Below are 26,329 nucleotides of genomic sequence, written 5' to 3' on the forward strand. Positions count from 1 at the left end.
AGATTACATCCGTGTAATGGCTAAAAAGCTGTGTCAGTGCACAAACGTGGGTGACAACTCCAGCAATTTGAACTGTCACAGCCCCCTAATGAGGCGGTGTCCCCTGGCCCAGGAAGGAGCTGCCTCCGGGAAGTTGGCCTTGCCCTTTCTCCAGAGTGAAAGGTCGCTCTCTGCATAATGAGTTTCCAGGTGGTGAGGAGACCTGTGCAAAGCTTCACTCTGGAGAAACGCAGGCGGCCCTTGTCTGGCTGCAGCCGGCTTGCAGTGAGGACAGGAGGGGCTGCAGGGGCTGTACCCTCCTGCAGTCCGAGAAAGAAAAGGGATTGGGGGGCCGGGGATTCCCGAGCAGGCCAAGGGTTCAGCGATGTCCAGGATGGAGGTCAGCCCTTGGGGAGGGAGAGCCGGCTGGAAGGCCAGAGATGTAGCCTCCCAGCCAGCCACCGGGAAGGGTCCCAGGGAAAGGTCAGTTGCCCCCACAGTGGTGGCGACACAGCCTGGCCCGGGTGTGCAGACAGCAAATACCTGAGGGGTGGTTTTGTTTTAAGAAGGAAAGCACTTTACAGTAGATTAACTTTGCTATTGAATTCGGAGCGCCTGCCAGCTCAAGACCCCAGCCTTTGCTCTGCGCCCTCCCGCCCCTCCCAGCCACGTGCACACAGCCCCGCATCCCTCGTTAACGTGCCCCGCCCTACGGCTCCGCCTCCTCCCCTCCGGAGGCCTCTTCCTCCTCCTCGCCCCCCTTAGCATCCTGAAACTGCTGGTACTCGGACACCAGGTCGTGGACGTTCCTCTCGGCCTCTCCGAACTCGCTGATGTCCATGCCCTCGCCCGTGTACCAGTGCACGAAGGCCCTCCTCCGGAACATGGCTGAGAAGTGCTCGGACACCCGGGTGAACAGCTCCTGGATGGCCGTGCTGTTGCCGATGAAGGTGGCGGCCATGCTGAGCCCCCGGGGCGGGATGTCGCACACGGCCACCTTGACGTTGTTGGGGATCCAGTCCACGAAGCAGCCGCTGTGCCGGGTCTGCACGGCCAGCAGCTGCTCGTCCACCTCCCTGGTGGACATCTTGCCCCGGAAGATGCAGGCCACCGTGAGGTAGCGGCCGCGGCGGGGATCGCAGGCGGCCATGGCGTTGCGAGCGTCGAACATCTGCTGGGTGAGCTCGGCCACGGTCAGGGCGCGGTACTGCTGGCTGCCCCGGCTGGTGAGCGGCGCGAAGCCCGGCATGAAGAAGTGCAGGCGCGGGAAGGGCACCATGTTCACGGCCAGCTTGCGCAGGTCGGCGTTGAGCTGGCCCGGGAAGCGCAGCGACGTGGTGATGCCGCTCATGGTCAGCGATACCAGGTGGTTGAGGTCGCTGTAGGTGGGTGTGGTCAGCTTGAGGGTGCGGAAGCAGATGTCGTAGAGCGCCTCGTTGTCGATGCAGAAGCAGGCGTCCGCGTTCTCGATGAGCTGGTGCGCGGCCAGCACGGCGTTGTAGGGCTCCACCACCGTGTCCGAGACCTTGGGCGAGGGCATGACGCTGAAGGAGTTGAGCACGCGGTCGGGGTACTCCTCGCGGATCTTGTTCATGAGCAGCGTGCCCATGCCCGAGCCCGTGCCGCCGCCCAGCGAGTGCACCACCTGGAAGCCCTGCAGGCAGTCGCAGCCCTCGCTCTCTGTGCGCACCACGTCCATCACGCTCTCCATCAGCTCCGCCCCCTCTGTGTAGTGGCCCTTGGCCCAGTTGTTGCCAGCCCCGGAGTTCCCTGTGGCAAAGAGCGGGCATCCAGTGAGTGACCCCGAGGAGCCCCCGTGGCCGGGTCACCAACCTGGAAGGTGGCAATTCAGGCCCACCCACAGCTCCAGGGGAGAAAGATTTAGCCATCTGGCACACACGGAAAAAAGGCCGTCTAGGAATCCCAGTGGGATGGTTCTGCTCTGTCCCAGAGGGCCTCCCCAAATCCTAGTCCACTCCACTGCATCCAATAGCAGCAAACAAGAGGGTTGACTCACCCAGAGCAAAGGGGTCAAAGCCAAAACCACCCCCTTGCCGCCCAATCAATTCCCACTCATAAGACCCTACAGCACAGGGCCTCCACGAGACAGGAGCAGGAAGCCCCATCTTTCTCCCTCAGAGGAACAGCTGTTGGGTTTGAACTGCTGGCCTGGCGGGAGCAGCCCACCGCCTGAGGTCTGCTCCCAGGGCTCCTCAAGTACAGGGATGGGTGGTGGGAGAAAGGGCACCACTAGGAGGCAGCCTCATCACTCCCAGGCCGATGGAACCTTCTGGAAATGCCTACCATGGACAAAGCTGTCCGGCTGAAAGAGGGCCCCGAGCCTGCTGGACCGGATGCTGTCCATCGTCCCCGGCTCCAGGTCCACCAGGACCGCCCGGGGCACGTATTTCTTATCTGCAGAGAGAAGTAGAAGTCAGCCGAAGCATTGCTGTCCTAAAAGCTAATATTTCACCAAATCAAAACCCTGTGCTACTGGTCCAAAAGAGGAGAGGAAGCCAAAGGGTATTCTGGGCAGGGGGTGTCTGGTCAGTGGGGTTTTTACCACCCCACCCACCCACCCCCCACATCACAGGGGTCTCTGGGGTTCCTCAGAAGGACTACCACTCGCCTGGTCACCAATCCAACTGTCCCAGTTGTCATTTCAAACACAAAAGGGAAGAAGGTGCTTGAACAAGGGGCCCTAGGGCACCATGGTTCAAGCACTTGGCTGCTAGCTGCAAGGGCAGGGGTTCAAGCACTTGGCTGCTAGCTGCAAGGGCAGGGGTTCGAACCCACCGGCCACTCTGCAGCAGAAAATGAGACCATCTGCTCTCTGAAAATGACTGGGTTGGAAACCCTAGGGGGCAGTCCCACTCTGGGTCTCTATGAGTTGCACTTGACTCTTGGGCAGTGGGGGTTTCAACTGCCCTCCCTCCACGGCCTCCCTTCCACTTCGGTGCATCCTGGGGCAAGTGGTCTGTACCGTGGGCTTCGTTGTAGTACACGCTGACCCTCTCCAGCTGCAGGGCCGAGTCACCGTGGTAACTCCCCACCGGGTCGATGCCATGCTCCTCGCCAATCACCTCCCAGAACTGGAAACAGAAGAGGAGCAGGGTCCAGGGTAGAGGTCAGCGCCCACTGACAGACTCCTCCCCAAGACAGTGACTGGACTAAGTGGCCTTGTTAACGCTGGCATTGGCTTCTCACCTTCACTAACAGTACATGCACCTGGCCGGCGAACCTGAAGACTGGGGACTGGGCTCTGTGCATCAAGGCCTGGTGCCACCCAGGGAAACACACCGGGGTCAGCTCTGCCCCCGTGCACTTGGCGATGACTGGTGATACCAGCAGGGCCACCGTGGTGGAGAAAGCTGGGTGTTGTGCCCACCCCAGCTCCTGACATAAATCGCCAAGCACATAACGTATGAAACTGGATTCTGCTCCTATTAAAATTCAGCCCGTTGTCCCCACTGAAAGCCGTGGTTTCCGACTTCCGCATCAGAACGGTCTCTCTGGTTTCACCTGAAGCGCTCCCTACCAGTTGAGCGTGGTACCCAACACAGGGAGAAAGTAAAAATGAGACGTGTCCTCCTTCCTCCCCTGCCACAGTAACATCGGCCTCTCTCCACGTCTGTGCCGGGCAGACCCACCATCACCCAAGGTTCCGAGGGACGGCTCCCTGCCCTTGGGGCCACGCTTGGGTCACACATGACTGTAGACACGCTCCAAGCCCTTCACCTGGGGGCAGGGCCCCACGATGGCCCCTCTGATTGCCCCGAAGAAGCACATCTTGAAGGGCAATGTAAATCTACCCACGTAGGTTGAAATCCCCAAAGGACCTTTCCCAGCCAGAGCTCGTAAAAAGGTGCTCCACTCCGGCCACGTTTTATAGTCAATTGTCTGCAGTGTCCAGGAAGTGGGAGAAGTAAACCCAAGGTCCCTGACGCCACAAACTAAATGTGTCCTCCAGTTGGGATGGCTTCGAACTGCAAGTCCCCACCAGGGCTCTACGCCATCAGGCGACCCAAGTGTGGGGTGAAAGTTAAGACCCTTATCTGGGCCCTGCAGGCCTTCCCGTGCCCTCTCTGCATATCCTCTTCCACCCAGCCCGGCATGCCTGGTCATCCCGTTGCCTAGACACTGGCAGAGAAGGCTGGCGGCTTTCCAAGGGGCTTCTCTGCCCCAGCTTTTATGTCCACTTGCACTAAAGACGCTGTTGCCTTTAGCTCCTTAAAGAGCCATCTGGGCAGGACCCAAGGGGCAGTGGCGGCGGGAAAGACTAGATGGGCAGCAGCCTGGGAGCACCCAGTTCACGTGAGCAGGCAAGGGCGGCCAGGCTGGTGGCGCGCCTGGAAGCGGGTCACGGGTGTCACGGACCGAGTTGGTGTGCGGACACTTCAGAGCAGGCATGCATGCTCCCCACATTTTCAGCCACGACACAGAAAAGACAAGCAAAGAGAGAGAAAGATGTTCCTCTCCCAAACACACAAACCCAACACACTCACTGCCCTCCGTTCTGACTCGTCTCAAAAGCACAACTGCCTTCCAGTTCCTCCCAATGCACAGCGGCCCCACAGGGCTGGCGGGACTGTCCGTCTGTCCCTCTGGGACAGTCTCCGAGACTGTACCTCTTAACAAGAGTGGAAAGCCTCATCTTTCTCCTGCAGGGCGGCTGGGGTTGGGGTGGGGGGTTGAACCGAAGACCTGTGGCCCGCCCCATGGGTTCGTTTCCAGGACTGGTAGCCTAGACGGAGCAAAGCAGATGGGCACGGTGTTCTCCCACAGTGCAGCCGGTGAACTTGAACCTCAAACTTCTGTACATTTTTGTCAGTACTCGCAAGTCAGGCAGATGCAGTGCAGCCCTACTGGTCGTCTTCAGTGCGTGGGCGACCCTGAAGGCTCCCTGAATGAGGTGCTTTCTGGGAAGACGTAAAGCGTGGGGAGGAAGGAGTCCCTGGATGTCCCAGAGGGTGTGTTGCGATGACCTTCTGTACTGGGCAAAAAGCCTTTCTCGTAGGTCCCTCTCTGACGCTTTCCTTTCTTGATACCATGGTTGAGGGACGCTGCTGTGTGATGGGCGGGCAGGTGCGGAAGGGCAGACTCCTGGGTGACACCACGCAGTGCATGCAGGGTGGCAGGGGTTGTCAGCCAACCAAGGAAGCCCATGTTGCTGCCAGACTCCCCTCTGCCCCCAGATGGGTAAAGCTCCTCGTTTATGTGTGATACAAAGTAACCATTAGCCAACTCCCAAGTAAACTGTAACCCTTCATTTATGTGTGATACAAAGTAACCATTAACCAACTCCCAGGTAAACTGTAACCCTTCATTTATGTGTGATGCAAAGTAACCATTAACCAACCCCCCTAAAATGTAACTTTCTGTGCCTGTAAAGGTGGGGGACGTGGGATGAAAAGATAATGGATTATACCAAGTGAAGTTAATCACCAAAGGACAAATATTGTGTGAGACCACTGTCTGAGGGTAGAGGAAGAACATCAGGAAAAGAGACTCCTGTGGAAAGAAACAGACTTGGCTGGAGAAGAGGGTGGGAGGGAGGGCCTGGATGGAAGGGAAGGTTGGAGGATAGACAGACATGAACTTGGGTGAAGGGGATGAGAAGGAGATAGGAGAAGAAGCCAGAAGGAGGTAGGACAGCCCATGGGGAAGTTTGATACATCGTTGGAGTGATTGAATGCAAAAATGATGATAGGATATGTAGATAGATAGTACTTCCTTCAGAATACGAAGTTTAAAAACCAACCAAAAATAAATGAGAGTACTGAGTCGGATTTTAAGAAAAAGAGAGAGACCATGGACTTCCCCCAGTAACTGCTGACTCACGGCAACCCTAGAGGACAGGGGACTGACTCTGAGAGATTCCAAGACTAACTTTACGGGAGGGGAAAGTCCACTCTTTCTCTCACGGGCAGCTGGTGGATTTGAACTGCTGACCTTACGGTTAGCAGCCCAACGTGTAACCACTATCACCACCACCCAGAGCTCCCTGAAGGCCCCTCCTATTCCCTGGGTCTCCAGTTAGGGGTAGTGCCTACTTGACCTGCTTCTGGCCAGTGCATAAGAGCTGCCGGGAGCTTGCCTTCCAGCCACCTGGCTGTGGTGAAGCCGGGCCAGGTCACCGACCTCACTCACCTTGGCTCCGATCTGGTTCCCACACTGGCCGACCTGGATGTGCACGATTTCACGCATCCTTGCTTGGGGTCTTTGGAATCTGCGAGAGCTGCTGGTCACCCGTGTGAGCCCGACACCACTCTGGGCACTTCAGGGAGAGGGCCAGATGACCAGTCAACCCAGGGTGTGCCCAGCCCCAGCCTATCAGCCCCTGGAAGGGGTGTGTTTCTGCTCCCCACAGAGCACTGCCTCGTCATTTCCTAGAGAGCAAAACCGAAGGGCATTTCTGCCCAGTGCGGAGGGCCTGCAGTGGCAGACCCTAGCTCGCCACGTTGATGAGATCCATTTCCAAGGGTGTCCCCACCCAAATGGCCAGAAGCCATTTGGACCAGCCCGCTCCCACAGAGCACGAGGCCATGATTCCCGGAGCGGGAAGGGCTGGGACCAGGTTCCCCTGGCCAGCGGGAGTGCCCACTTTCCCTGCACCCCTCCGCCAGGCCCCTCTGTTTCCACCTGCTTCCTGCAGGTGGCAGGAAGCCCCCAGTGCCACCCGCTGGCTTTGGGGGGGAGCACGCCTGGCACTGATTTGAAAAGGTGTACTTACTTGTTCATCACGGAGAAAGCCCTGAGAGTTGTGACCCTCGACCAAGAATGAGAAGTCCCTGGGCGTGCAAACAAGGGACATGCTCCCCTTGGCTGGAAGCCTTGAGTCCCCCCACCAGCACCTCAGAAGAAAGGCCTGGTGATCGGCCTCCCAGAGGTCACCGCTTTGAAATCCTCAGGGAGCATGGTTCTGGTTTGGAGAAGAGGAAGCTGGGATGCTCCAGCACCCAAGGGAAGGGGACAGGTGGGGCGAGGACACACTCCTGGACCCCAGGGACCTGCAGGCCTCTCTTCAGTGCCTGTGTCCCACGGCCAAAGTTCACTCTTCACTCAGCCACCAGTGCCAAGTGGTCGTGTGCCGGCCTGCGAGTCCGAGCAGCCCAGGGAAGGAGGCCCGTGCAGTCAGCCTGCACCCAGAAAGCTCTCTGGGAGCTGGCTTGTGTGAGAAGTGCATGTCTCCCAGCTGAGCAGAGACCCAGGACATCACCCCACGGGACGCGGAGGTGAAGGCCACGGGTGCCCTGGACTTTCTCCATGGAGACTGACCGCAGTCCTGTGAAGCAGGTGATGCTGTGGAACGAGGGGACATGGTCCGGGAGCTGCGTCTGCTGACTCAGCCCCGAGCTGAAAGGGCCAGAGGTGGGGCTGAGACTGGCCTGCCACTCTGTCCTCCCTGGCAGCCCCCCCTGGCCTGGGTGGAACCTGGAATGTGGGAGGGATGAGAGCTGCCGGGAAGGCCCATGTCTGGAAGCCCACAGGAGAGTTCTACTCTGCCCTGAAGGGGCTCTGCCAGCAGGCCTTCTACTCCTGTAGAGTGACAGGCTCAGAAACCCACTGGAGCAGCCGTCGTCTGCCCTGTAGGGTCTCCTCTGGCAGGAGCCTTGTACTCTGTCCCATAGGGTCGCTGCCATGAGGCCTTCTACCCCGGATAAGAGTGAGTCTTGGAAACCCACGTGAAACTTGTCAGAATGGACTCAGCAGGGTCCATTCCTCGCTGATGGGCAAGAGCCAGCATGGCCTTCCCCACGGGTTTCCAAGTTGACTCCCCAAATCCAAACCCACTGCCATCGACTCACAGTGACCCTATAGGCAGAAAAGAGCCAGCCCTGTGGGTCTCTGCCCAGGAGTCACAAGGCTTACCTTTCTCCCAAGGAGCAGCTGGTGGTTTTGAACTGCTGACCTTGCAGTTAGCAGCCCAATGCATAACCCAATCTGCCACCAGAGGAGGGGAAAAGCCAGCTTCCCAGATGTATGCTTAAAGGTTTTTCCGTTAATAGGGCAGTTGGCAAACAAACAAACAAACAAAATGGTTGGGGTGGGAGATGATAGGGGGAAGAAAGAAAGCTGTTTGCCTTGAGTCCCAGCCACAGGTGAGGCTTACTTAGGCCCCTGGGTGCTGAATGTCGGACATGAGGCTCTGGAGAGACTGCGGGAGGTGTCTGCAGGTCCCCAGAGTGTGTCCATCACCCCGAGCCTGCCTGTACTCCTCTCCTCGCTGGAGGGGAGCCCCCCCACCCCGGGCTGTGTGTCTGCCCCTGGAACACAGGTGGGGCAGGCTCTCCAGGGTTGGCTGGGAGACGGGGCGGGCTTTTCAGTCCCAGGCCCTTCTGCGCAGCCCCTGAGCTCAGCACCTACTTCCTGCCAGCACAGGGGGGACAGATCCCGCCAAGCCATTCATGGATGCCCCTAGGGTGTTCCGGGCTGTCATTTACGGACATTGCAGGGGTGCCGTGGTGACGTGCTTGCTGCTAACCAGAAGGTGGGTGGTTCAAACCCACCTGCTCTTCCTCAGGGGAAAGATGAAGCAGTGTGCTCCCCCAAACGAAGACAGCCTTGGAGTCTTGGGGCGTCACCATGAATCAGGATGAGGAGCCTGGGAGCTCACGTGGTCGGCTACACGTCAGGTCCCAGGTTCAGCTGTTCAAAACCCCCAGGTGCTCCTCGGGAGAAAGAGGAGGCTTTCCACTCCTGCAGTTACAGTCTCAGAACACCCACAGGGGTGGTTCTGCCCTGTCCCAGTGGGTCGGCTGCATGGCAGGAAGCTGAGTGAGAACGTGAGACTCCACTTTTCATGGAGTCGTGCCGCTCACCGCTGTGGAAGCAGGGCACATGGGGTCATCTTTCTGCCATGGACCCCTGGGTGGATCCAAAGCTCCACCTTCCAGCTAGTGGTGCAGCGCCTGACTGTGCGCCATCGGTCCCAAAGCTGCCCTCTGTAGGGACAGACGGCCACCTTCTCCCGCCCTGCAGCTGGTGGGGCCCCAATGCAGATCTGCTGGTGTCGAATCAAACCGAACCCTGTGTGTCTGAGCAGTGCTCACCCCAGGGCTTTCCAGGCTATGGCCAGTGCATAACAGAGCCCTGGGGGAGCTGGGACTTACTGCGGGGGGCGGGGCGGGGTCAGTAAATGCCAAGACCAAACCCACTGCCCACGGGTGACTCCGCCTCATGGTGATCTCTGACCTCGTGCATCAAGCCTTACAGAAGCACTCCTCTGTCACGGCCCCCTGGGGGTGGCAGGCGCAGACCACCGACCTGTTTTGTAGGAGCAAACTGTGTGTCCCACAGACCCTTCGTGGACCCACAGGACCACTGTCTGAATTGGAAGTCTAGGCAGTGGAGCCAAGGGAGAAACATGTGACAGTCGGCTTCAGGGCCCTTCAGGGCAGTCCTCCTCTGTCCCCTAGTGTCACCATGAGTCGGAGCCAACTCGATGGCCGGGGGTTTGGGTAGAACATCAACCACAAAATCAAGCACACTGTCTTCAAGCCGACTCCCTGTGGGACAGGAGGAGCCGCCTGAGGGCTTCTGAGACTGTCATCTTACAGAGCAATCTGCCTCCTCTTTCTCCCAAGGAGCAGCTGGTGGCTTTGAACTTCAGACTGTTCTGTTGACAACTGAACCCGTAAACCCTTGTCAAAGAACCCAATTCTTCCTGGCAGGGAGGAACTGCCCCCATCAAATACCCAAGGCTGCCAGTCCTTACGGACACCCCGGGGAGCAGCTGGCGGCTTTGACCGGCCAATACTTTGGTTATCAGCCAGGGGTTGACCACTGCACTACCAGCCCGGTGGTGGGGAAGGGAGATGGTGAGGGAGGCAGCCAGCACTCTGGGAAGGGTCCTGCTCTGTCTGCATGGTGGCCTCTGGTCCCCATACCGCCACTCTCCCCTAAACCAGGGGGTGATGATCACCACAGCCTTTCTCCCAGACTCAGGTAGGGGCTCCAGAAAGGCTGAGCTGCTGCAAGGGGGTGCGAGTGGCCTGCGGGGCTGAATGCCGGAGGCCCAGAGCGGAGTGGCACTTCCCCACAGACCCACATGGCCCGCGGTGGCTGAGGGGGCCAAGGAAGGCAGCCAGGGCTCCCTGCATCTGGCCCAGTGGACTCGGAGACAGACGGCTGGCCCTGGCCTCTGCAGGCTGGTCAGCGTCCTTGAGGAGTGCAGAGGCCGCCAGCGTCCCGCATGACTCTTGGGTTTATTCTGGGGAGAGCTGAGGAGATAAGGAGACACAGCATCACTCAGAGAGCTCCCATCAGCCGCGCCCAGACTTCCCCTCGCGGTCAGAGCGTGCGCCCTCCCCCTCTCAATTTGGCAAATGTAATACAACACTCCACTAGCCCGCAGCTTCCACTTCAGGGCAGGTCCCAATGTGGAGGTCCCGTGACCAACTCCAGGGAGAGGGCTGAATTGCAGGGTTGACTTGTGATTCAGAGGCAGAAAAGCTTCCAAGTGTCTTGGCAGGAAGACCACCCATGAGGGACCACTATGCCCTGTCAGCTGAGTGGGGGCAGATGATGTGAGGCTCGCCCCCCACCAACACACACACACCCTTCCTGCACTGCCCTGCGATGCTCCGTCCTGCACTGAGACAGTAAGTTCTGGGAGGGGGAGGTGAGGAAAGGGGCAAGGGGGGCTGGTGTTGATTATGGAGCCGGCTGACATCACAGCTGCAGCCTCCCCACTCACTGAGGACGATGATGGTCAACACTCCAGCTTGCTGGATGGCCTCTAGTCCCCAGGGACCCACTGGCCTCCCTAGATGCATCTCCCTCAAGCTCTGCCCCCAGGTGTGTGCACCAAGATGATTCTGACTCACAGCAAGGCCATGGGAGCAGAACTGCCCCGGGGTTTCCTCCACGGCCCTCTTGATGGGGGCAGAGCCCCTGATGGGGTTCAAACCACGAGCCTTATGGTTGGTAGCAGAGAGCCGGTTCTGACCCAGATGAGCGGGGCTAGGAGGGAGCCCACACCTACAATCAAACCAAAGCCCTCTTCCACCTGATGCGGGTCTGTCTCCCTTACCTCTGAAACCCATTCCTTTATCTGACAGTTTGGCCCAGGACCACTCAGGGACACCAGGGAGGGACCCCGGAGAAGCAGGAAAGGGGCGTCCGAATGGACGAGAGTGGGACGCAGCTTCTCTTTCTGACAGTTCCACGGACTCCCTCTGAGCAGCGCTGGTGGCATAGTGGTTACGCACTGGACTGCTAGCCTTGAGGGCAGCAGTTTGAAACCACCAGCCAGCCTGAGGGAGAAAGATGAGGCTTCCCACTCCCGTGAGGACCTATCTATAGACTTGGAAACCCATCTGAATCTACTGGGAGGCCGAGAGCTCAGAGCCAGGCCAGCTCTCCTCCATCTGATGGAAGCAGCAGTGAGGCTGCGGGAGGCAGAGAGGGAGGGCAGTGGATACCCTCAAGTCTCGGCATGGAGCGGGGGGACCAGAACCTGACCCGGGCACCAAGGACTCCCGCAGCTCCAACCCCACATACAGGGCTTGGGTTTTTCACTTCTTATTGCGAATGCCATGAAGGTTTGCAGAGCAGGTCATCCGTCTTCCACTCAACCACCTGCAGGCACTTTGTTTCATTGATCGATCGACTCCAGTGCCCTCCACTTAGCAGCGCGACTCCCACTCCCGACCCCTGTTTCCTGCTTCCTCTCCTCGCCCTCTGCACTTGGCCTCAAGCAAACGCTGCCCTTCTGAGCCTACATGGGGACAACTCCCGGAGGTGCCTGGGTCCCTTCTTCATGGTCCTGCCCCCTCAAAGACTGAGAAGAGTCACGGGGACAAGGCACGGCTCACAAGACCAGGCCAGCAAAGCCAGCGCTGACCTGCAAGGTGAGTAGCTCTATCAGGGAGCTAGAGACAGGGACAGGGCTGTCCCCACCCCCACTCCCATCCCCCTGCCCACACAGGCCCCTAGAGGAGGCTGAAGGGAATCAGGCAAGCATTAGCCACCCATGAAGACCCCCAAACTGGGCATGCTCAAAGTCAGGCCCCCAGCCAGGTGGGCGGTATACCTGGCTAGCCCAAACTAGGCCCAGGCTTATGACCCCAGCCAGGTGGGCTTAATTCAGCCAATGGGACCAACCAATATCCTCAATCACACCTCCCCAGCCAGAGGCTTGAAATACCCTGGCAGTCGAAAGGCTACTCCCTTGATATCCTGCTCCTGGTCAGAGGACGGTAGAGGTAAGAGGGGCACACTCGCCGCCTGAGGAGCCCCCTCAGTTCCCGCTCTGGGCCTCCTCGGGACCTACAGCCTGCCTCTCCCTCTCCCTCTCCCTCCTCCTCCTCCCCCCCCCCAGCTGCTGCCTCTGCCCCTCAGTTCACCACGTGTGGGTGCGTTGTCCCATGAGGTTGCTCGTGTCCAGTTGTGGACCCCAGCGTGGCTCACATGCGCTTTGGCACGCTTCCCTGAAAGAGAGCCTACGCTTCAGAGACTAAAACCTGAAACTCTTCCCATCCTTCATAACAAACCCACTTAGATTGCAAATGGGCTTCGGCGTGAATTCTAAGTGACCCGCTGAGGGTCACTTAATCAGAATCCACTCTGGGGCCGCCGAGTGGGTTTGGTGTCTGTGTGGGCTTGATGGTCTCCTCAGCCCTGGTACCACCGTGAGCAGAGACCCTGGCCCAGGGGCAGCCTCTGAGCAGCACACGCAGGCTCAAGAGAAAACCGTCCGGGGAAGAGAGTGCCTTGGGTCAGGCACACCGTAGTCCTCAAAGACACGCCCTTGCCTTTCAACACTCTAAAGAGGGCTCATGCGGCAGATTTGCCCAATGCCAGGCATCTTTTCATCTCTTGGCAGCTGCTTTAGTGAGCATTGATGATGGATCTAAGCAAGAGGAAATCCCCGACCATGTCCATCTTGTCTCCATTTACCATGACATTCCCCATTGGTCCAGTTGGGAGGATGTTGGTCTTCTTGACCTTGAGCCATCATCCACACTGAAAGCTGCCATCCTTGAGCTTCATCAGCAGGTGCTTCGGGGCCTCCTCACTTCCAGCAGGCGAGGCTGTGCCATCTGCTGAAGGCAGGTTGTTCACGACCTTCCTCCAATCCTGGAGCCACATTCTTCTTCACGTAGTCCAGCTTCTCTGCGTAGGTGCTCAGCAGACCAAATGAGTAAGTATGGTGAGACGCCACAACCTTGACACCCTTTGTTTTAAACCATGCAGTATTTCCTTGTTCTGTCCCCACCACTGCTGTGGATCCACGTGCAGGTACTGCATGAGCACAACGGAATGTCCTGCAATTCCCATTCAAAGTGACCCACACTTGGTTATTGACCACGCAGTTGAACGCCTTTGCATAGTCAATAACCACTTTGAATGGGCAGGTACTGCATGAGCACAACGGAATGTACCCATGCCAAAGAAAGGCGCCCCAGCCGAAGGCTCACATTATAGAACCGTGTCACTCATCTCACGTGCAAGTAAAATTGTGCTGAAGATCTTCCAACAAGAGGAGGAGCCTCAGCACATTGGCAGGGAGCTGCCGGCGGTCCAGAGGCTGAGACACAAGTGCTATCCTTACTGAGAGCAGATGAAGCGGTGAGGCTTCTCGAGTGGGTAAGGCCTGAAAGAATTCACACCGAAGTCTGTATTGCAATACATGTGGTTTTTCATGAAGGAAAGGACAAGTTTCAGGTTTTACAGTCTCAAGAGGGTTCACAACTGGGCAGGAGCAAGCTCGTGGAAAAGAGCACCCACGTGTGTGGAACTGGGGGTGCGGGGATCCCAGAGGCCAAGTGGTCAAGAGAACCAGGGCAAGCATTTGGGGGTGAGAGAGCCACCAAGGGCATGCTCCCTGCCCTTTTCCTAGCTGGGGGAAGGCATGTTTGAAGGTATTGGTTAACCCCATTGGCTGAATTAAGCCCACCTGGGTGATATGAGTCTGGGCCTAGTTTGGATCACCCAGGTGTACTGCCCACCTGGCTGGAGGCCTGAGTATGATGATGCTCAGTTTGGGTCTTCACGGGTTTCTATTGGTTACCTGATTTCTTTGCAGTCTCCTCTATGGGGGCTATGTTAGTCTGGGTAGACTAGAGAAACAAATTCATGGGCACTCATGTGCATAATCAAGAACTTTATATCAGAGAGTAATTTTATATTAAAACATCCCAGTCCTATCCAGGTCAAGTCCATAAGTCCTATATTAGTCATATGTCTGATACCAGTCTATAAATTCCTCTTCAGACTCACGCAACATATGCAATGATGCTGAATGCAGGAAGATCACAGGCCAGTGGGTGGAAAACCTTATGGCTCCAGTGGGGGTAGAAGCAACTCATTTTAATACTGGCATGGGTCTCCACGTGGCTCCCCCAGCTCCAGGTCTCTGGCTCCATCAAGGTAGCTCCATGTGTCTGCTCAACAGGAATGTCTCTCAGAGTGTGTGTGTGTGTGTGTGTGTGTGTGTCCTGCCTCCAGTAAGCTATTTATCTCCTTAGCGCCTCCAAATTGGGTCATCAAGCTTCATCCTGATCCACAGGCTAAACTCCATCCCTTCACTCTTTAAGTCTCAAGTTGACAACAGATTACATAACTATCACAGGGGCCTTTGCAGGCTTGGGAGGGACAACCCTCCTATCCCTAAATCTTGCTACGTAACAGATCTTCAGTGAAAGCAGACAATAGCAAAATGATGTTTACTTGTGTTCCATGGACCACACCAAACGCTCCTGAGGGCCAGCAAATGATCCCTGAACTAACTACAAGCTTTTCTCTTGTGAACTGTTTTGTTCTGTTCTTTGTCAGTGGTTTGTTTTTGTTGTTTTGTTGTCTGGTTGTATACTGTTGCTTTGTTTTCCTCTGTCTTGTTTTCGTGCATGTTAGTGACTCCACAGGTCTGTCTGAATAGGACAGGCTGGATGAACTATCTGGAGGAAAAACAACGGGACCGACAGTTCTGGGGGGACTTGGGGTGGGGGTGTAGGGGGGGGTAAGGAAATGGTGTTAACAAACCCAGGGACAAGGGAAAAACATGGAACCCCAAATGGTAGAGAAGGGGGAGTGGCAGGCCTGGTGGGAAATGATCAAGGGTAAGGTTGCTTAGAGAAGAGGTATACTCTAGCCCAGGTGGCGATGAAGCATGGTAGTAGGGCAGGAGGAAAGTCAAGGGAGATGGAGGAAAGAGCTAGGAGTCAAAGGGCATTCATGGAGGTCTAGACAAAGACATGTACATGCAAATATATATAGGAGGATGGGGAAATAGATCTATGTGTCTATATTTATAGGTCAAGTATTAAGGTGGCTGAAGGACCTTGGGCCTCTACTCAAACACTCCCTCAATGCATGAATACCTTCTTTTATTAAATTGGAACTCTATGATGCTCACTCTCCCGACAACGGCTGGAGCCAAAGTGGGTGAACAAGTAAATGTGGTGAAGAAAGCTGATGGTGCCCGGCTATCAAAAGAGATAGTGACTGGGGTCTTAAAGGCTTGAAGATAAACAAGCGGCCATCTAGCTCAGAAGCAACAAAGTCCACATGGAAGAACACACCAGCCTGTGTGATCGAGTGGTCCCAAAGGGATCAGTTACCAGGCATCAAAGAACAAAAAATATCATTGACTGCACACCTCCATGATAGGATCGCCGAAGACAAATGGGTGCATAAGCAAATGTGGTGAAGAAAGCTGATGGTGCCCGGCTATCAAAAGAGATAGTGTCTGGGGTCTTAAAGGCTTGAAGATGAACATGCGGCCATCTAGCTCAGAAGCAAATAAGCCCACATGGAAGAAGCACACCGGACAGTGCGATCACGAGGTGCCCAAGGGACCAGGTATAAGGCATCATGCAAAAAAAAGATATAAGTGTGTGTATGTATGTGTATATATGTGTATATGTATATATGTATATATATATCATATTAAATGAAGGGGGAAGTGCAGAGTGGAGACCCAAGGCCCAAGTGTTGACCAATGGAGATCCCCTCATAGAGGGGTTTAGGAGAGGAGATGGGTTAATTAGGGTGCGAGGTAGTACTGATGAAGAACACAGCTTTCCCCCAGATCCTGGATGCTTCCTCCCCCCAACTACCATGATCCGAATTCTACCTTGCAGGCCTGGATAGGACAGAGGCTGTACACTGGTGCATATGAGGGCTGGAGACACAGGGAATCTAGGGTGGATGATACCTTCAGGACCAAGGGTGTGAGGGACGATGCTGGGAGAGTGGAGGGTGAGTGGGTTGGAAAGGGGGAACTGATTACAAGGATCCACATGTGACCTCTTCCCTGGGAGAGGGACGGCAGAGAAGGGGGGAAGGGAGACTCCGGATAGGGCAAGATATGACAAAATAACGATGTATAAATCACCAAGGGCACATGAAGGAGGGGGGAATGGGGAGGGAGGGGAAAAAAAAAAGGACCTGATGCAAGGGGCTTAAGTGGAGAGCAAATGCCTTGAGAATGATTGGGGCAGGGAATGTATGGATGTGCTTTATACAATTGATGTATGTATATGTATGGATTGTGGTAAGAGTTGTATGAGTCCCTAATAAAATGTAAAAAAAGAAAAGAGAAAAAAATGATTAGGGCAAAGACTGTACAGATGTGCTTTATACAATTGATGTATGTATATGTATGAACTGTGAAAAGAATTGTATGAGCCCCAATAAATTGTTAAAATAAATAAATTTTTTAAAAAAGAATTCAACTGTATGGATCATAACAAACCGTGAGACAGCCTTGAGAAGAAGAATTCCAGAACACTTCATTGTGCTCATTCGGAGCTTGTACGTGGATCAAGAGGTAGCTGTGGCACCCGAACAAAGGAATATGGCGTGGTTTAAAACCAGGAAAGGTGTGTGTCAGGGTTGTATCCGCTCACCATATGTATTCAATCTGTGTGCCGGGCGAAAGTCAGGGACATGGGGTTATATGAAGAAGAGTGCGGCATCAGGATAGGAGGAAGGCTTATTAACAACCTGCAATGTGTAGATGACACCACCTTGCTTTCTGAAAGTGAGCAGGACTTGAAACACTTGCTGATGAAGAGCCAGGATTACAGCAATTCAATATAAAGAAGACCCACACCCTCACAACTGGACCAAGAGGTTACACGCCGAATGGAGACAAAGTTGACGTGACGGGTTTTGTCCTGCTTGGACCCACAATCAGTGCAGTCAGGAGATCAAACAGTGCGTGGCACTGGGTCCCTCTGCTGCACAAGACCTCCTTAGAGTATTCCAAAGCAAGGGTGCTACTGTGCGGACTAAGGGGCGCCTGGGCCAAGCCATGTGTTTTCCATTGCCTCCTGTGCATGAGAAAGTTGACTTTGAATAAAGAAGACAGAGGACTTGATGTGCTTGAATTACGGCACTGGTGAGAAATATAGAAAGTACCATGAACTGCTAAAAACAATCTGTCTGGAAAGTACAGCCAGAGGGCTCCATCAGAGGCAAGGGTGGTGAGACTTGGTCTTGCCTACTTTGGCCCCGTTGCCAGGAGAGACCAGTCCTTGGAAGGAGACCGCATGCTTGGCAGAGTAGAGGGGCAGGTCCTCGGTGAAATGATTGACGCAGCGGCTGCATGGACGGGCTCCGGCATAGGAAGGGGTGTGAGGGCCTGCCAGTCTTGTTGGGCTGTGGGTTGGGACCCCCAGGTGGCTCCTGGCCCCAGCAGCTTTCAGCTGTGGTCCATCTGATGCAGCAATGGTATCCTCTGTTGCAGATGCTCTTCCGAATCCGGCCCGCACTCCGGCAGCTGCCTGTCCGTGCGCGGCTGTCACCGCTGCGGGAAGATCTCCAGCACGATTGTACATGCAGGTGCGTTCAGTGATGTTGCCCTACAAGTTGAGCACTCTGTTGGGTCGCCTCGCTTTGCAACCGTTACTCTTCCAGTCCCCTGACCAGGTAGCCACCTTCCCATTCCTCCACGCGGACGAACGGGTGCTTCCAGGGCTACACAGCTGGTTGAGACATGTGCACTGGAAGTCCATCACTTCCGGGAGCCTTGTTGGTCGGTGCCTTCAGCGCAGCTTGGACGTCTTCAGTCGACACCGTGGGTTCTTGGTCATATGCCACCTCCTGAAATGGTTGAAGGTCGACCATTTCGTGTATTCGTTCCATCTTCTTTTGATGTGTTCTGCATCATTCAGTATTTTGCCCATAGAATCTTTTAATATTACATCTCGAGACTTGATTATTTTTTCTTCAGTTCTTTCGTTTTACGATCTGCTGAGCAGTTCTAACTCTAGGTCTTGGCACATTTCATTGTAATATTTGACTTTGTCTTCTTGAGCTGCCCTTTGAAGTTTCTGCTCAGCTGTTTAACGCTACCGTTACTTCTATTTGCCCGGGCAACTCTGATGAAGAGCACGTCTCAGAGCCTCTCCTCACACCCACTTTGATCTCTTCTTTCCTGTCCTTTTAACCATCTTTTGCTTCTTCCTGTGTGATGCTATTGATGTCCTCCCACAGCTCCCCAGGTCTCCTGTTCTCAGTGTTCACTGCATCAAATTCGTCTCAGAGACGTTCTGGAGATTCCGGTGGGACTTTCTCAAAGTCGTCTTTTGACTCTCATGACTTGCTTTCTCATCAACTTCAACCCACACTTGCATAAGAGCCAATTGACAGTAGGCCTTCCCCTGTGTTAACTGCTGATAGTGAGCTGCTCCCGGGCCTCTGCCCACAGATGGAGTCCCTTTGATTTCTCTAGTCCATGTATACCATCACCTTTTCTGTCGTTGAAAAAAGTGGTTATGAAGAAATCGTTGGTCGTGCAAAGTTCTATCATGTGATTCCAGCTCCGTTTCTATCACCAAGTCCATAGTTTCCAATACTCTCCCTTCTTCTCTGTTTCCAACTTTTGCATTCCAATCGCCAATAATTAGCAATGCATCTTCATTGCGTGTCCGATCGATTTCAGACTGATGACCTTGGCAAAACCCTTCCTTTTCTGCATCACTAGCTTTAGTGGTTGGTGCATAAATCTGAATGATCGTTGTAATGACTAGATTTTCGTTATTATTTTTTGTTAGATTTCCTTTAAAAATATTTATAAGAAATAGCTTTATATCAAGATGTAATTATTTATCAAGAGAACATCCCAGCCCGGTCCAACTCAAGTCCATACGTGCATGTTCAGAGTCACGCAGCCACATACAGTGATGCAGAAAGATCACAGGCCGGTGGGCGCAAAGTCGTGTCGATCCAGTGGCAGTGGCTCTGGCAGCGATCAGGGTCAGCCAGCAGGAAGGTGACAGCAGAGAGAAGGGCGGGGGGAGGGGGGTTCCCGGGTCCTCCTTATGAGACCACAGCCACACGGAGGCCACCCCTACACTTCTGCGTACGTTCAAGTTGACATGACACTGTGACTACCGCAGCCACCCTCACCGTCCTGGTTCTTTCACAGGCCATTGAAGGAAGGGAGGCAGGGATAAGGGGCCTGCCACCATGAGCCAGTCCCTGCCCCAGCCCAACATCTACTTCCCCAGCCCTTGAGTCGTGTGTTTGTTCTCAGCGGGGACTCAATGATTCAGGCCCCTGTTCCCTCCATTCTTGTCATCCTCACCCCTAGGGAAGAACTCAGATGAGAGAGAGAAAAGAGATTTGAACAGAAGTAACTTTGTATCCGCTGCAGGGTACCACAGCGAGTCTGATAGACAATTCAAGCAGGAAGCAACTGTTTTGGAAATGTTGATGGTGACATACGTACGAGTGTGCTTAATACAAGTGAGCGGTGGGTTGTCAGAAGATTTGTAAGACACCGCCCCCCAGTACAAAATGAGTCATAAAAAAAAGGAAGGTCAACATTGTCATACTGCTGATGGACGATCTTCTGTCACTGGCTGGCTTCTTGCAGTGTGACATGGAAGCCAACCAGAGTGTCCTGGGTGTCCTCTGTCCAGTCTGAAAGCAAGGGTCACCAGTCATTGTGAGGCTGGTGCAAGTACCCCGCCTATCTCCGTCCACACCCTTTCACTGTCTCCTTCCCTACAAGGAAACTTGATAAGGAAACGGGTCTTCCCTCCTCTGTGCTTGGGAGCTGCTGATAAAGGAAACCGTGCCACGACCTCTCTCGATGCTGGAAATGCCTGCTGCTGCCCCTCACTCCCCTTGTCCAAAACCTGTCTAGCTGACAGCCTCCCTTGAAGTGATACCATCACGTTATTTTGGAAATCGAGAGGCAAAAAAGCATCCTTCTGTGTCTGCTTCCTGCTGGAGAGGAGCCTAAAGCTGGTTTTTAAAGATGGCACGGTCTAACTCCCCATTGAGGGAAAGGGTTATGGGGAAAGGCTCCCCATGGAACCTGGAGACAGCCTGATCTCAGGAGCTGGGGGTTAGGCTAGAGGGTATTGGCTGCAAAATCATTTGTAGCCCCATGGCTTCCATCCTTGGATCCAGGTGACTCTGCACCCGCTGACCTGTGGTCTCCTGGCATCCGGCTTCACCTTTCTGCATCATCAACCTGCGGCTGCATGAATCTGAAGAAACCTCACGGTAGCATGGGACCCATGGACTGGAGTGGGACTGGGCTTTCAGCCGGGACTTTAAGAGCCAGGTCCAAGCAGAGAGCGTTATTCGATTTTCTTGTCTGTGTTAGATGTCATCCCATCACAGCATTGTACTTCCAGATAGATCTTGGGATGTCCTTTTCGATGATGAACGTGATGCCCTTCCTCTTGAATCTGTCATCCTGGGTAGAGGGGACCATAGGATCTTCTGCTTCAAAATGACCAACGCCAGTCCATTTCTGCTCACTAATACCAAGTGTTAGTCGGGCTGACTAAAGGAACAAATCCAGGATGCTAATGTGTATGAGGAAGAACTTTATATCAAAGAGCAATTGTACCTTGAGAAAGCCCAGCACAGTTCAGTTCAAGTCCCTAAGTCCAAGATTAGCCCATAGATCCGATACCAGTCTACAGATTCCTCTTCAGATCACAGAACCCTGCAGTAATGTCGCAGATGGATTGCAGGCCAGTCGGTGGGAAGTCTTGTGGATCCAGGGTGGTAGAAGCATCTCAGTGCTGGTCTGAGTCTCCTCGTGGCTCCTCCGGCCATAGTTCCAGGGAGAATCGTGTCAACAGCAATGTCAAACAGAAAATGTCCTGCCTCCAGCAAGCTATTTTTCTCCATCGCGCCTCCAAATGAGGTCATCAAGCTGCGACCCGATTGACAGGCTAAATCCCACCCCTTCGCCAGCTGATGCCAGGTTATGTAACGATACCAAAGATGTCAATATTCATGTATCCATTTCATTTTTGATGACTTCGAATTTTCCTCGATCCATACTTTGTACATTCCAAGTCCCAACCATGACTAGGTGTGGGCAGCTCATTCTTCCCGTTTTGAGTCCTGCCCCATCAGCAAACGCCCCCTGAAGACCTTGCTCTGGAAGGCTCTGCTCCGTCTGCTTCCTTGTGGCCTGCTCTCCTCTCAGAAGGTGGCTCGTCCTCGGTCCTGTTTGGCAGACCTTCTGAATGGGGCTCCTCCACCGCCGTGATACCTGCAACACTGCGCTGCCGTCCTCGCGGGGCTTGTCAGTATCTGGCCGTGTTCCGCTGCCCTCCATCAGGTCCTCGGTGACCAGTTCCTCGACGTGGACACCTGCTTCCTTCTCCGCAGTCTGTTCTTCGCCTGGGAGATCTGGGACCTGTCATGCTGGGCGACCCTGCTGGGTTTTGAAAACACCAGTAGCAGAGCTTCCGGCAGCGCGGCATCACGGAAGCCACCATGGGGACCAACTGGCCAAGCAGTGGAAGAATTCCCACATGGAAGGAAGTCTACCACGGCGCCACCCAGCCCTCGCGCCTTTCTCAGTCCCTTGGTCACTTTCCCCAGCAAGGACTTGTGGGGGGAGGGGGTTCATGGAGCCCAGTACCCAGCTCAGGAGGACTGCGTGTGTGGCTGATCATCGAAGGCCTGGGGTTGCTGCGGCCCCGCCCTGAAGCCCGCAGGTGCTGCTGAAAGCACGGCCGGCCAGCCTCTGCGAGTGAGTCCAGCAAGTGGACACGCATCCACCCCCAGAGCCAGGAAGTTCAGATGCTGAAGAGCCCCGGCTCTGGCCTCGCTGCATTTGCCCTATCGAGTTTTGTTTTGTCATTTTGGGGGCTCATACAACTCCTCACAATCCATCCCTCCATCCAGTGTGTCAAGCACATTTGTACATTTGTTGCCATCATCATTCTCAAAACATTTGCTTTCTACTTGAGCCCTTGGTATCAGCTCCTCATTTCCTCCCACCCTCCCTCCCTCACGAACCCTTGATAATTTATAAATTATTATTTTTTCATGTCTTATACTGTCTGATGTCTCCCTTCACCCACTTTTTTGTCCATCCCCCTGGGAGGGGTTATATGTAAATCATTGTGTTCTGTTCCCTCTTTCTCCCCCACCTTCCCCTTCCCCTCCTTGCATTGGCTACTCTCATGAATGGCCTGAGGGGTTCATCTGTCCTGGATTCCTGTGTTTCCAGCTCTGATCTGTACCTGTGCACATGCTCTGGTCTGGCCAGATTTGTAAGGTAGAATTGGGGTCATGATAGTGGGAGGGGGAAGAAGCATTAAAGAACGAGAGGAAAGTTATATGTTTCTGTGGTACTACCCTGCACCCCGACTGGCATTTGCCCTACCTTTAATGGTGACAATGGTGTGGACAAATTCTTAACTCTCAGAATTAAGACCCCTGGGAGGCCAGGGTTCTGGGTGGAGGGAGGCCTTCACATTTGTGAGTTGGAAATGAGTCCCCGTCACATTCTCCTAATTAAACAGCATGCCCACAACACCCTCCCATTACAGTGCTTCCTGGATGTCACCTCTTTGAAGCACATGACTGATTGCTCTCCTGCGGGCAGGGCAGCTTTGTCTATGGAAGCAGACGTGTTGTTGGTCTTCCCCCCACTCGGGACAGCTGCCCCCCCTAACTGCCCCAGCTCTCAGGTTACTTCCCCAGGGACCCCAGGGTTGAGATACTGCTCACTGTGCTATGTATGTGGTTGACTGTAATTAGGGGGGCTTGCATGCCGAAGACTGTATAAGGCGGTGTACGAATTCATTCATTCATTCTCTCTCTCTCTCTCTCTCTGTTCCTGGTGCCACACAGGAGGTGAGCACCCCAAAATGTTTGTCTGCCTCTTAATTTCTTTTCCTCTATTACACAGCTGTCCCGCAGGGCCCATCCTGAGATGGGCTGATCCCACAAAAGATGGCCAGTGAGTTGGGGGGTGGAGGGGAGGATCTTGCTGCCCCTCCTTGGCTCCACAGTTGGGGCTTCAAGCATTTGAGAGCAGTCAGAAAACATGGTCCCTGGAGTCCCTGGTCCGGCTTGTGTAGCCATGTCTCCATGATCAGGGGGTGGCTGCAGACAAGTTCCCTCAGGAACACACCAGTCTGAGTCTCCTGGGAGGGGGGGGGGGAGGGTTCAAAGGAAGGTTCCCTCCTCGTCCGAGGGGATGTGATGGGCTAGTGGAATCCAAGGCCTTTGCTCAGCTCATTTCCGAAGATGATGGGTGAACGCTTAAAAAAAAATCATTTTATTGGGGGCTCGTACAACTCTCATCACAATCCACAAATCCATCCGTTGTGTCAAGCACATTTGTACATTTATTGCCATCATTCTCAAAGCATTTGCTTTCTTCTTGAGCCCTTGGTATCAGCTCTTCATTTTCCCCTCCCTCTTGAACTTTTGATAATTTGTAAATTATGATTTTGTCATGTACACTGTCCAATGGGTGAACGCTTTTTAAGAGATCAAGATGGAAACTTCTGGATCGATTTTCTCCAAGTCATGGGGTCTAACTAGGAAGGGTCATGGGAGACAGGTGCGGGGGAGGCTCATTAGGAAGACATTTTAAGAAAACTGAAAGTTGTATTGGCGAGGAAAAGGGGAAGGGACTCTGGGTATCAGGACAAAGCAACTTCCCATTCTTAGTGGGCAGCACGGGCTGCCGGGGAGATTCCTATTGGCAAGCCGCACTCCAGCCACCCACCAGCCCTGCTCTTGCCCCTCGGACTGTTTGATCCCCGAACTCAAAGATTGAAAAGGAGCCCCATTCGACCCCCCACAACCACCCCGGGGATGCCCAAAGTGGTGTCTTTAGATGGTGTCCATTGAGGCAAAGAATTCTGAGAGGAAGGGAGGCCTGAGGGGGGAAGCCCCACCTTCAGGCGCCCGCAGTGCTCGAGGCAGACAGGCGGAGCAAGGCCGGCTTCCCGTCCGGCATGTTTGTGCAAGAGAGCTCGCTGTGCTTCCGTAGCAGGGCTTTCTGGATTGACCCCCATCTTCCTCCCTGCCTTGCCCTACTGCTCCTTCATTTTCTGAGCGTGGATTGCGCCTATTTCGAGGGAACTCCCTCGAACCTGTCAGCCGGGGACCCCTCGTCATCTCTGGCTCTAGAACTGCCCCTTCCCTCTCTACATACGTGCCATAGGGTAACAGGCGCCTACTCCCCCAGAGTCTGTTGAGTGCCCCCGTTCCAAACCAACTAACCCCTGGCTGTTGAGTTGCTTACAGCTCACCGCAACCTCAAAGGACAGAGCAGAGCGGCTCGACTGAGGGAAGCCCTGCAGAAGGAAGCAGGCTGCCCCACCTTCCTCCCTCGAGGGTCTGTGTTCTCTCGGTCAGCGGCTGAGTCCCTCCCCTCGGTGGCCTTCCTGTCTCTGACTGGTTCATTGTGACAGGTTGGATGTGCGCAGAGGGAGAGGCCTCCCCGTCAGCCCTGTGAGGCCCATTATCAGCTTCATCTGCCGAAGGAACGCTTGCTCAGCTGAGCCCGATACTCAGCAGCTGACCTGTGTCCCAAGGAAGGAGAGGTGAGTCTTGAGCCCCCGGGGACAGCAGGACACTTCCTGGATTGGTCCGCTGTGTGTTCCCTTTGCGACGATATGGGTAGAGGTAAACGATCAGTGGCCATTCCTTCCATGGTCATTGTGGCAATCGATGACATTCACCATGTTGTTCAGCACGCGGTGAGCCCGTCCCAAAGGTTTCCATGACCTCTAGCAGAAGCTCAGTGTCCCTTAATAACTGTCTTCCTCTCCCACTCCCTCACACCCACCCCTTGAAACACCAAGAGCCTTTGATCTTCATGCCCTTGCCTGTTCTAGATAGTTTGTATAAGCGGGATCATACAATATTTGTCACAATTTAGGGCACACAAATCTCAACAACCAAGCCCACTGCCTTCGAGTCCTAGTGGCCCTGTCAGTTTCTGAGACAGCAGCTCTTGGTGAGAATGGAACGCCTGTCTCTCCCGAGGAGCAGGGATGTAAGATCAGCAGTCCAACTCATAACCGCACCACCAGGACCTCTTAGGGTACAAGGCACAGTCCTGCTGCCTTCCCGGTCACTTGTTGGGCCGCCAATGGCAAGGTCAGCAGTTTGAAACCACCGGCAGCTCCTCGGGAAAGAGATGAGACTTGCTTCTCCAGTAAAGAGTTACAGACTCAGAAACCCACAGGAGCAGCTCCCCCAGTCCTCTAGGCTCACTGAGTTGGAGCGGACTCTGTGCGAGGTACAAGAGAGACCTGAAATGTGGGATGTCCTGGAAGGAGAACATCTATTCTGTCTTCAGCAGGAAACGGCCAGACCAAGACAGACCCCTCCTCTCGATGACAGAGGCCATTAGCTTGGGGTCATAGTGTCCACGGGTTATTCAGAGCTTTGGGAACTTCAATAGGGCACAGGAGGGAGGTCTAGAGAGACAGTAACTGGATGAATAGTTTCTCAGGGTGGTTTAGGGGTACAAAAGGGACCCCCAACCTCAAATATATTTTAAGGAGAACATTTGTCTTAAAAGAGACAAAGACACGGACACATGACCCAGTCATTCGTGTGAGGTGAAATGGTGTCTGAGGATCACAGTCAAGAGGCTGGTCAATGAGGCACGGAGCCAAGACAATCGTCACAAGCGCACGAGGGATGGCGGACCAACGCAGCACATGTACAGGTGGGGCTATGGAAGCAGGAACAGGGCCACGGTCGGGACACCGACACTGTCAGATAGAAGAGCTTACAAGATTGCCCGGGGTCTTCCAACCTAGGCTGTGGGGGACAACTGATAAGCATGACTCGTGATTATGAGCACATCAAGGACAGTGACCACCCTGGGCTGGCCGGAAAGGGCTGGAGGTCGGCCACTCACCAAGGCCTTCTATTCTGCCTGTGAGCGAGCGAGATGTTCTGCATCCTTGATGGATGCCGGAGCCTTACTCCCTCAGGGGACTCTGCAAACGAGTTTGTGGCTGTCGCTGTCATCCGCAGCCTTGGATAACCCTTCAATACAGGGTTATGGCAGGCGAGGCTGAAGGGACATAGGGAGCTGATAATAATAAACCTCACCGCCATTGAGCTGATGCCGACTCACGGTGGCTCTGAAGCA

The 26,329-nt window shown here is 54.5% G+C and overlaps 1 protein-coding gene across 1 annotated transcript; it reads right to left on the reverse strand.

The window, feature by feature from the left end:
• Positions 1-688: 688 nt before the first annotated feature.
• TUBB1 (tubulin beta 1 class VI) lies at positions 689-6,186 on the reverse strand. Its single transcript, XM_075527685.1, has 4 exons — positions 6,130-6,186; positions 2,963-3,071; positions 2,284-2,394; positions 689-1,749 (listed from the first exon to the last, which is right to left on the reverse strand). Exons 1-4 carry the CDS (start codon positions 6,184-6,186, stop codon positions 689-691), a joined length of 1,338 nt encoding a protein of 445 aa, XP_075383800.1.
• Positions 6,187-26,329: the final 20,143 nt, after the last annotated feature.

The sequence above is a fragment of the Tenrec ecaudatus genome, chromosome 12, assembly GCF_050624435.1.
Source record: "Tenrec ecaudatus isolate mTenEca1 chromosome 12, mTenEca1.hap1, whole genome shotgun sequence".
In the NCBI taxonomy this organism is placed as follows: domain Eukaryota; kingdom Metazoa; phylum Chordata; class Mammalia; order Afrosoricida; family Tenrecidae; genus Tenrec; species Tenrec ecaudatus.